Source organism: Clavelina lepadiformis, chromosome 6 (assembly GCF_947623445.1).
Source record: "Clavelina lepadiformis chromosome 6, kaClaLepa1.1, whole genome shotgun sequence".
Classification (NCBI taxonomy): Eukaryota; Metazoa; Chordata; class Ascidiacea; order Aplousobranchia; family Clavelinidae; genus Clavelina; species Clavelina lepadiformis.
In genome coordinates, this window is record NC_135245.1 from 6,010,499 (window position 1) to 6,022,684 (window position 12,186).

The following is a 12,186-nucleotide window of genomic DNA, read 5'->3' on the forward strand; positions in this document are numbered from 1 at the left end:
CCTAAAACCTCACTTAACCTATTATACGCTGGTGTTAACCAACCAGTTTCTTTTTGTTTAAGCCTATTTATCATAAATCGGCATGAGGATAAAACCTTGGCATGCAAAATTGATGAGCATGAAACACGTACATGCAAGTGCCACACTTCCCACTATGGACATTTTCTGTTACAATGGGTCACTCATCAAGATGGCACAAGAGTTCATCTTTCTGTTTTCATTTTATAGACAATAAACTTATAAACAGCAAGACAGGATGCCTCAGTGTTTATATTACAGCTCAATGGTAACATGTACCGGCATTCCAGAATTACCGCCTTATAAAGTAATCAGTATTAGGCTAGGCCTAGTTCCGGTACTGTGTGACTGCATGGACTGTTTTATAGACAACAAACAGACGGAATTTAGGCTAAATAACTTAAATTAGAAGAACTCCGGTGTACGGCCAACCTAAAAGATTGGAAAGTTTGGTGTCTTTGGATGAGAAATTCCCTTTAAGTACAGTCATCTTAAATCCCAGCGCACTTAGTTTTTTTAAATGGTTAAATAAACTCTCTCTCTCTTAGTAAACTTTCCAACCTGGTCTGCACTATGATATACCGCCTACCGATAGCGGTTTGTAGGTAGGCCTAGTCAGTCGTTATAGGCTAATACTTGTACCGGCCGGAAAAAGTAAGGCTACGTTATAGCCTAACATTAGTATGTCACACCAAGATGCCATTATGTAATCACGTTGAAAATTACTAAAAATGGCTGTTATTAACTACTGGTAGTAGGCTAGTCTGTATGACACCGCATTACATGACCTTGCATCAACCAGTACTCCGGAACTGAAAATAGTGGACCTGGAACACAAAAGCACGCAAGAATGCAATGACTCAAATGTAGAAAGATTTACGATACAGACATCCTGTAACGTTTCCAAAATTGTTGTGTAACATGGTACACCGTAATAAGCACGCTCAATCCATGAATCAAATTATCAAACTAATTCCACATTTAAGAATAAAAACACAATATTGAAGCTAATTTTCAATAGCATTAAAATTTTTGAACTGTTTTTCTGTTACACACTTACTAGCCTGTTCTATGCAAGTTTGTATCACGGTTTTTTTTCTCGGCATATAAAAATGACTTCAATACTACACGTGTCTCAACTCAAAAACCTAAATAGGCACAGATGTATGGCATGTTATGTTATGGTATGCATACAGGGCCGGTCTTAGCAAACGCGGGACCCGAGGCATTAACTTATGGCGGGACCCCATGCCGACTTTAAATAACTTAATGTAATAATAGCATAAGTCAAATATCAACTCTTTGCAAATCAATTCCCATCAAGGCTTTGCTTTGTGACATATTTTAATAATACATTCTCTTCCAAGAACAAATTGAAATACAGTGGGACCTCGTTAATCCGGACCCCGAACAACCGGAATCCCCGCTATCCGACACAAAACTGCCGGGAACGGATTTCTTCCTATGCATTTTACCCCTTTAATCCGGAAACCTCGCTGTCCGACTCCGACACAAAAGTTTTGGAACAAATGTGCTAAATCAATAGCAATAAAATCCGATAAACCGGATTATTAACAATTAAGCGAAAATGATTCACGATTGTCCTAATACACTATGTACACTGGGTAGTTAGTTGACGAAACAATAGCCGATTATCTACGCATAATAACGTTGCGGTTTTTATTGATTCAAAAGTACAGTACTGTACAGCATTGCGCTTTGTAAAAAATTTTAGCCGCACAGCTTTTTAGTCATACTATGAAATACTGTACAGTATTTTAGAAACGAAAAAATAAATTGTTCATCAACAGTAACAAACAACACTTCCGCTGTCGCAAAAAAATACGTACAGTACATCGGTTGAGTGCGGCAATCTATTGAAGACATACTGCTGCAACTCAATTGTGCTATCAGCTTTTGATATCGCATTGCGCAAAGATTAGAAACAGGTCAAAGAAAGTTCAAGACTGCTGGTCCCGACGGAATGCTTCGCCATGCAAGAGCGGTTGTCAAACCGATTTGCGACCGCATGTTCGTCACTTCTGGCTTAGAGCATTCGTCTTAAATACGGTGGTTCTGGGGTTCGACACTGGGTTGGATCATACAAAAAATATAATTTTATTTTAGTTGCTGTCCAGCCAGAAACTCGGTACTTAGAATTGGAGTAAGGTGCATACTGCGTTTTGAACACGGAAATGCATTTGCAAAATTGATTGATTTTTTACCTTCCGATAATCCGCATACCCCGCTAAACCGACATTTTTTGACGAAACGAAGTGGTCCGGATTAACGAGGTCTCATTGTATAACACTATCATTTATGCAAAATAAAGTCTAAATTGTTACTTTTTTGGGTCTAAGCAGCGCGGGGTACAAAGCGGTCGCATCGCTCGGATTGGCCTGAGGCCTACATATGTAGAGATTGGGCAGGCCTATCCCTTGATAATATCAAAAGGAATGCGACCGACCAGTGTTCCCTCTAAGGCAGTGGTTCTCAAACTGTGGTACGTGAGAGCTTTTTAAGTGGTACCGCGTACCGCTGAACATGATTTTCGATGTGCTGTGAGTAATGTGTTGCCCCGGATAGACAAGCTTGTGCAGAAGAAACAGTTGCTTCTATCAAATTAAATTGTGTTTTCTTGCTATTCATTGGTGTTATGGTATAGTAATAACGGTAATAACTAATAAATACCGGTACATTTGAGTAAAATAAGTCATTCAGGAGCCAGGTGGTACGCAGTGTAGCAAAAAAAACGAACGAGTGGTACGCGATCGCAAAAAGTTTGAGAAACACTGCTCTAAGGTGCGCAACTGAGCAAATGCGCAGTACCACCAGACTATTTGCGCAGTAAAATCTCATTCTTGCGCACTTGCAATTTCCAAATTTAAAAGTAAAATGATCTTCAACAGTATTTTTGGACAGAACGCTTCTGCGCTTATCGCATTTATACCGTGTGCTGATGCACATGAGCATACAGACATACAGTACCCTTTTGTTACATCACAATCCTTTGTCTTTGCTTCACAAACACTCCACACTCGTGGATGCAACTAACTTTATTCCTTAGCTTGCAAAAGATAGCCTATTTTCCAGTTTCGACTCTGAAGACTGGTTTTACTATTTACAGTAATTAAATGTATAAATATTGTGTATAAATATTGGAAAACCACGAAAACAAGAAGAAACTATTTGAAGTAAATGTGTAATTTGTTCGCTTTTTATTAAACTTCTTCTAGACCAGTGGTTCCCAAACTCGGTTCACAAAGTTGGTAATTCATTTTAACTCAGCATTAAAATGCTCATGCTCACTAAATCAAATATTTGCTCAGCGTAAAATTTTCTTAAAGGGAACACTGCGACCGACCCACAGTAGTTGATATCAATGGTCGAGTACATACACTAATAAGCTGCGTAGACTTTGTGTTTGTGGTGCCTTTTTAAAAGTGGCAGCGGCAAGCGAAATGCTGCACTTGTAGCCTGGAGCCTACATATGCAGTGGTGGGATTCAGACGGCTCGCACCGGTTCGTGGGAACCGTTTCTTGGAGTTTTAATGGCCTCACCGAACCGGTTGTTAACAAGCGTCTGTAGGCTATAGGCCTATGTGTAGGATATATCGGCCCTGGGTCAATATGGTATGACGCTAGTGAGAGGACCCGGATGTTAAATTATTTGAATCCCACCACTGCAGGCATGGTATTATAATCTTTATCCTCTGACTGACTATCTTTGCACGACTTTAATTTGGCGATGATATTTATCTATTAACTGTATGTCCACTAAGTATCTCTAACAAGCCATTGTAGAGGGGGGTCAAGCGGATCTTAATTGACCCCAAATTAGGCCTACGGCTTTTAAAGAGGCCTATTATTTGCAAATCCCATTTATCCTCACGCTTCGATAAAGGGAGCATGTAGAAATAATACAAAAGTTACAAGGTAGCCTATTGTGTAAAAAATATGAATTTTGTACTTTTATCGAATAGGCCTATATATATAACTTATATATTCCAACAGGGCCAAAGCTAAGCATCTATTTGTGTCCATTTGGGCACTGGGCCAGATGTGACCTCTCAAATTCTTTTCTTGTTTACATCAAAGCTCTCATTCTGCAGAGGGTATATATACTTTAATAGTAGGCTATATGTATTTTAATATAACACATATGTGTTATAATATAAATTATAAAAAAAGGATCTTCAAACAAAATATTGTGAAATATTTACAGTAGTATTTAGTCTACTATTAACACATAGCCAAACAAGTTTAATTTTCAACGAAGATGCGATTGAATTTTTGATTTTTCACAGAAATTAAATTACGTTATAGAGTAGGCTATAGACTAAATGCATTGTGATGAGTAATATCTGCATAGCGTTTAACTTTGGCAACTGGCTGTTAATGAATCAGTAGTCTATTTCGAAATTACAAGCATAGCCTACATAATTTTTGCAGGGGTCTAAATTAACCTTCGGACCTGGGCCCACATCGCTCACTTCACGGCTCTGGTCTCTAAACAGCACAATCAAATTAAAAGCAGTGTACTTGAAAACTTGTTGTAAACCCAAACAAATTAGGCTACTGTGGTGGAAAATGCAAGAATTTTCTTTTGAAAGACGCATATTTAATAACTTCTGCAGACTTAAAATCGTTTAAAAGATGCCAGAGCGTGGTGGCAAAAACGCTGAGCCATTGAGTCAAAAAATGCGACTCGAGTCATTACAACTCTGACTTATTTAACACAGTCGATGGTTAACTATATTTTTCTATTGTTAATTGCAGTATTAAATTGCGGTGGTTTTATTGCTTGATTTGCAGAACGAAGTGCTTTAATTATGCAGTAGCCTATAATTACGTGAATATGAACTAATCATAAGCTTTCGCTAAGTAAAGTAAAGGCTTGAGATTTACGTGTCAATTATCACTTTAAAACGCCCTGTGATGAAATATATTCTCATAATTATACTTACAAAGCTGCCAAATTATAGTGTAGCTTACGCTTTTGAATAGCCATATACAACTTGTAAGAGCGTACACAACAATTTTGAAACGCCGTGTACCCGCTACCCGCTATTTGTATGCTTTCGTATACAGTGAGACCTCTTTAATCCGGACCACTTCGTTTCGTCAAAAAATGTCGGTTTAGCGGGGTATCCGGATAATCGGAAAGTAAAAAATCAATCAATCTTGCAAATGCAGCACCGTGTTCAAAACGACGTATGCACCTTACTCCAATTCTAAGTGCCGAGTTTCTGGCTGGACAGCAACTAAAATAAAATTATATTTATTGTATGATCCGACCCAGTGTCGAACCCCAGAACCACCGTATTAAAGACGAATGCTCTCCAAGTGACGAACATTCGGTCGCAAATCGGTTTGACAACCGCTCTTGCGTGGCGAAGCATTCCGGTGGGACCAACTGTCTTGAACTTTCTTTGACCTGTTTCCAATCTTTGCGCAATGCGATATCAAAAGCTGATAGCACGATTGAGTTGCAGCAGTATGTCTTCAATAGATTGCCGCACTCAACCTATGTAATGTGCGTATTTTTTTGCGACCGCGGAAGCGTTGTTTGTTACTGTTGATGAACAATTTATTTTTTCGTTTCTAAAATACTGTACAGTACTGTACTTATGAATCAATAAAGACCGCAACGTTATTATGCGTAGATAATCGGCTATTGTTTCGTCAACAAACTAACATAGTGTATTAGGACAGTCGTGAATCATTTTCGCTTAACTGTTAATAATCCGGTTTATCGGATTTTATTGCTATTGATTGACGTGACCCGACACCTTATCGAAAGACACTTTATCGAACGACACTTAATCGAACGACACTTTATCGAAAGACACTTAATCGAACGACACCTGATCGAAACGACACCTGATCGAAACGACAGTTGATCGAAAGACACTTTATCGAACCGAAAGTTGATCAAACGACACTTTATCGAACCGACAGTTAATCAAAACGACAGTTGATCGAACGACACTTTATCGAACCGACAGTTCAAGCAAGATTTTTGCGTGTTTCTCAAACATTGAAACAATGGGTCATTGTGATGTTCAGCTATCTGTCCATGTTTGTTTGATAAAGTTAGATTTTGTAATTTTTGAGATATTGTGATATTTATATAATTTTGCTCTCTCTCCGCATTGAAACGTATTACTCATTTACGCACCAATAACTTGACTAACTATTCTTTTTCGTTCTCTTTTCACAGCGGGGGCGCGGCGTAACAAGAAGAATTTCTAGAAATGTGTCACTTTTAGAAATACCTAATTTACACTAAATTCACTTTCTTTAGTTTTACAATTATGATGTATACAGGAAGCCAGATGATGTTTCTACTAACCTGTAATAATCTCATCGTCTACGACGCATAGGTTTCTAGTAATTAACGATTGCAAATGTGTGTGCGGGGTTGGCCACACCTAGTTTTTTTAGTAAACTCGCGAGCCTGGTTAGGATAGGGTTAAAAGATCCACAATTTATTGAAACAACTGACGATATGCACTGTTAAAAGAACGACAATTTATTAAAAGAACTGACAACATGCACTGTTAAAAGCACGACAACTGACGAAGTGCACATTTCAATCGCATTCATTTAATCACAAGTTGTGTGCAATTGCTCGAAGATAACTTTTTATGTCCATATTTGTTGAGTCATAATTTTCAACTATGCTCCTCAGACGTTGGTTGACAGCGTCGTAGCGCTTCTTCCGTGGTGGGCCATCGATTCCAGCACTCAATTGTTCAATTAACAATTCGTTGGAACCTTGTTCCTGCTTAATTTTTTTGACGAGTCTGCGAAGCGTCGGATGGGATATTGAGACACGCTTGCTGAACGCATTGTGCCATCCTTCAATGCTATTATTCGTTCTTGGAAGGAAGCGGAATTGGCCATTGGCCAAAATGGAAAAGGCAGCCGAGAATTTCTGCCCGAGGGAAGCTGGAAGAAAGAGCATTATATGCTGCCATTTCAAAGTCTATTGTTACGGTTTCTGGGGCTATTCCTGGTCGCTGTTGTTCCAATAAACAAAAGATGCGATTGTACACAGCTTCAGATTTGTTCTCGCGGTAATGGTGTATACGAGTGGCACCGTGCGATTTTCATCGACCAGCGCGTGTATCGTGTACAGCTGGTATCCAAGTGGGGCAACATCAAATGTACCGTCACAAAACCAATTAGCGCAGTTGTTCAGTATATCCAGATTCTTTTGAGATGCAAACATATAGAATTCGTTCTCATCGTCTTCCTCGATAACGAAGGCTTCTCCCCTCGGTGTATTAGCTGAGCGTGATCTTAGCTTGCTTTTCGTGAATTTCATTGTTGAAAATATTTGTTCACATGTGTACGTGCTACCAAGCATCGAAGCCATTTATTTTGCGCTGTCGGTCAAGCTGGGATAAAGACTACTTTCAAGAAGCTACTTTGTGTAAAAGTCAGGCAGCGACATGCCCCTTGCTATAAAATTTTGCCTTCAATTCCTTACTCTTTGTATCTATAATGACTAGTCTAGTCTACTGTACAGACAATCTCGTACTTAGTAATTCTCGTGCGTATTCTTGTGATATCTTATTAATATGTGGGCGGGCCGGCCGCCATGCGAAATCGTACACTTTATGATACAAATATAAAATATAGATATAAAATATAAATCGTCAACTTTATGATATATACATCACAATTCATTAATGCACACCATTACAAAGACCGCACATCACAATGGCTCATTGTTTCAATGTTTGAGAAACACGCAAAAATCTTGCTTGAACTGTCGGTTCGATAAAGTGTCGTTCGATCAACTGTCGTTTTGATTAACTGTCGGTTCGATAAAGTGTCGTTCGATCAGCTGTCGTTTCGATAAAGTGTCGTTCGATCAACTGTCGGCTCGATTAACTGTCGTTCGATAAAGTGTCTTTCGATCAACTGTCGTTTCGATCAGGTGTCGTTCGATAAAGTGTCTTTCGATAAAGTGTCTTTCGATAAGGTGTCGTAGTACCATTGATTGAGCACATTTGTTCCGAAACTTTAGTGTCGGAGTCGGACAGCGGGGTTTCCGGATTAAAGGGGTAAAATGCATAGGAAGAAATCCGTTCCCGGCAGTTTTGTGTCGGATAGCGGGGATTCCGGTTCATCGGGGTACGGATTAACGAGGTCCCACTGTATTGGTATTAGCAGCTGATAGGAAGTCACAAAAAGTGCACTTAACGAATAACAATGAAAACGTAAATAGGCTATGACCCAAAAATGTTAGGTTCGTGAGACGGGTATGGCCCAACGCTAACCTCCTAGATACGCTAGTGGCTAGTGCCCATATAGTACGGATTTCCACAAAACGTCCCAGTTAAAGTATAGCTTGATTAACATTTCCCAGTAAAGATCAAATCACTTTACCCTGAGGTAAGAAAGTAATACTTTATGGCTTTCGAAAGGGATAAAATTACAGCACTTTATCGTATTCTAATGGGAGAAAAGTTGACCTATGGTGTGATAACGTAATTAATCGTACGATCACTTAAGTTGGTAACTTTAGTGTGAGTCGCTTTCTTATCATGTTTCTTCTAAGTTGTATACTGATATATTAATTTGGTGTTGGTCAATCTCTTCAAGTTTCAAACTATTAAAAGCTGTATCATTTTGTGAACATTATTAGGTATTATTATTATCATTATCCTAATATGTCGAATACATTAGGCATATAGCCTAATTCTATAGTCGTTGTTATCATTAATGATGTTAGATTAGTGATTTATGCATAATACATAAGTCTGGTATTTTTAAAATATAGCTGTAGCTTTATGATGATATAATAGTAGCCTCACAGTGAATTATTAACCACAACAAAACGCTTCATCTGTAGTCCGTGGCTCCGGGCCCTCTTATCAGCATACGAAGGTAACAAGGCCCAATGTACAGTTGCATGATAATTGCATGCAAATGGTTTTATTTTCAAAACATACGCAACATGTTTCAAAAATAGACTACGAGCAAGCATAAGTGGTCAACAAAACATGACAATAAAATTACTTCAGGCTACAGCTTGCCTATCATAGAGTTGTAAGAGAACACATGCAATCGTATTTATTTTTAAACATTAAAATAAGGTTTAGTGTTAACTTCATTTTTAGATCAACAAAAACAATCCTAGTTGGTAATAGCATAGACGAAAAAGGGGACAAAGCTGGCCTTGAAGCTATTAAACGTGCATTAAAAGAGTCATGTTGTTTACTTTTGGCAACATGATCTGCCATAAGTTGGATGATAGACGTTCCGCATGCCCCGCAAAGGTTTGCAGGACTATGGTCGATGCTTTATGTTGATCTTATTACTTTCTATGTAAATAATTGGATATATATACAAGCCCATACAAATATTTCAGATTTGTTTTATTTAATTGTATTTCTTAAACGCAGGTGCCATTTACTAATGTCGTCCCGTTACCGCATGATGGTAGCACAGTACCTACGCTTTCGTAGAAGGTTCGGTAATAACTACATTGAAATGGTGCAAATAACCTTGTAGAACGGTCTACAGACGATGTTGATCCACCCGAAATCCCCTGGATTGCATTCTTGAATGTTAAAATTGTCGAATTTTGCTAAACAAATTGTCAAACCGTCATCAGCCTACGTAGCACAAATCCATCCGGTCATGTGAACATTATGGAATAAGCACCGCTTCCCAATTGGGTTTTCACCCAGCAATCCATAATACTAACCAAGCTAATCTCGCATCGCTCCTGTTTTAAATGGATGAAATGTTTGCCCACAATTACTCATAGGAGTTGCGAGTACAACCAATCGGGAAGCGCTGGAATAGGGATGTGCCAAACTAACCTCTCTTATCGTATTGCACCAATTGCTCTCTCCAAAGCGGTAAGCCAGGCGATAGGTCGGACCATTTTTGTATGTGGTTGTTCCGTAGCATGTCGCGTTTGGTGGATTGCTTGAGTATTCGCTTTCACTTACCACCGTTGGTTGGCCAATGAAGACATTGGCTAACTTAAACCCGTATAGGTTTAAAACGCATTTGTTCAATCTGAGTAATAAAAAACAAAATTGCTTCATTGGCATTCAAAAGCATTTGCCGACAATATGACCTGTAATCAGGACCGGCCCTAGCAAGCTTGATCCCAATGCAAGAACTGATGGCGGGACCGCTTGATGATTTTAAATAACTAAATGTAATAATAAAAAACAATAATATAACGTGAACCAAATATCAACTCTTTGCAAATCATTCCATCAAAGTTTTGCTTTCTGATATATTTTCAATAAAATACCTTCCCTTTCAACAACAAATTGAAAAATAACACTGAGATTGATGCAAAGTAAAAGCTGAATTGTTATTTTTGTTTTAGACCTAGCAGCGGTAGGCACCGAAAAGCGAGTGGCGCAAGGCAGCCGCATAGCTTGCATTGGCCGAAGGCCGGTCTTGCCGCCTACAATCCTTCGTTAAAGATTAAAAGATATAAGTAATTAACAAGCTTACAAATACAGACGATAAGTTCCCAAGAATTATTAAAACAGTTAGGATCAATTACAATTAGCTTATAGCACTCACAGAACGATAACTGATGTGTTGGAGCACGTGATGCTTCGTATAAACGCATTTTCAAGGGAACCTGAAATGTAGACTGGGCTATCACATACGCAGCCCTGATTCTGAATGCACGTTGAGTCACTACCGCAAGACGTGTATTCTATTCCGTTTGTGCAGCTATCCAACGTTTCTGTACATAAATGTTTAATAAAGTAAAAGATGGTATAGTTATCATTATAGTATATAGATAAGTGGTAGACTAACGTCTTTTAAGCGAACAATACAGCACAAGAACGCTATGACGACAGCAGTGAACTTATGGCTCAGTTATAAATAGTATTTTCAGACGATGAGCAAGGTGTAACAAAATAACTTATGAGCTAATAACTAAGGTCGTTTGTTTGGTAAAATTGTCTACAACTATTGACATAGAGAAATATATATTTTGAAACTAGGAAGTAAAGGTATTTCAGAAGATTTGTGAAGCAACACTAACATCACATTTAAATACCAGCGAGGAAACAATACAAACAAAATGAAGATTACGTCAGACCATTCTGTCAAGGTGTAAAATGAATAGAAGTTCAAAAATCCTTTTCATACATATAAAAAAAAACTCATAAAAACGCAAACCTTTCAATCGAGCACGAATTGTACGCACAGGCCCAGTCGCTAAGCAATTATATTGTTCAGGTCAGGCATTGATTGATTAACAATCACCTGCGCCGGTGTTTATCAAAATATTATCTTTTCTGGTTGACTTGTTTTGACACAATCATAATAGCATGTAATAAAGCAATTACAACGTATGGTGTAACAGCAAGTTTTACCACTCTTGTTATTCTGCTCGGACATGCCTGGTCGCGGTTTACAGTGTCAATATTTTTGAAAATCTGTTTTCGAACTGAACGCATTTACCGAATGTAGAGTTGCAGGGTGATCGACACATTCTGGCACAGTTGTCGGACCAGGTTGTTTTTTGTTCAAATCCCGAATCCACTCCGCTTATGCATTTTACCGTAAACTCTGCAAAGAAATAGTTTTTTTCATAGAAGGTTCATACCGTACTACAGTATTGTGCAAAATATAAGCAACACGCCCCAAATCGTCGTCTATTGACAATCTCTGAAAACTAATCCAATTTCTGTGCAGGGCGATTCAAATAATGAACTTCCTGTTGCCTATTTATTAATATTATTACGTATACCTTCAAGCTTGTTTGTTAGTATAGCAGCAAAACCTTACCTGTATTTATCAATCTAATCTGAGTCAGACCAGTTAAAACCATAAGGATTAAAACATCTTTCACCTTACTTATTGATAAACGCATGTTTTGTGTATTTGTTACAAATTTTAACGCAACTGAAGCATAATAGGATGTTTTGACATAACCTGCGTATATATAATTTTTTTATCGTGCGCACTCGTAACCCATTGACCTAAATTCCCTTTTGTTTTTTCCGGTTTCGATTGTTTATATTTGATCACATTTCAAAACTTTTACATATCAATTTTATTTTGAGCTTTGCATGTTCAAATTTTTTAAGCTGCCCATACATGCCAAAATGTCAATTTACAGCACTTTTGCTGTAAATCGTTTTTCATTTTAGCGCATGT

At 38.2% G+C, this 12,186-nt stretch overlaps 1 protein-coding gene across 1 annotated transcript; it reads right to left on the reverse strand.

The window, feature by feature from the left end:
* Positions 1 to 8,947: 8,947 nt before the first annotated feature.
* LOC143462432 (uncharacterized) lies at positions 8,948 to 11,976 on the reverse strand. The gene is made up of 5 exons (XM_076960599.1): positions 11,815 to 11,976; positions 11,488 to 11,595; positions 10,591 to 10,759; positions 9,864 to 10,065; positions 8,948 to 9,625 (listed from the first exon to the last, which is right to left on the reverse strand). Exons 1-5 carry the CDS (start codon positions 11,897 to 11,899, stop codon positions 9,431 to 9,433), a joined length of 759 nt encoding a protein of 252 aa, XP_076816714.1. The 5' UTR covers positions 11,900 to 11,976; the 3' UTR covers positions 8,948 to 9,430.
* Positions 11,977 to 12,186: the final 210 nt, after the last annotated feature.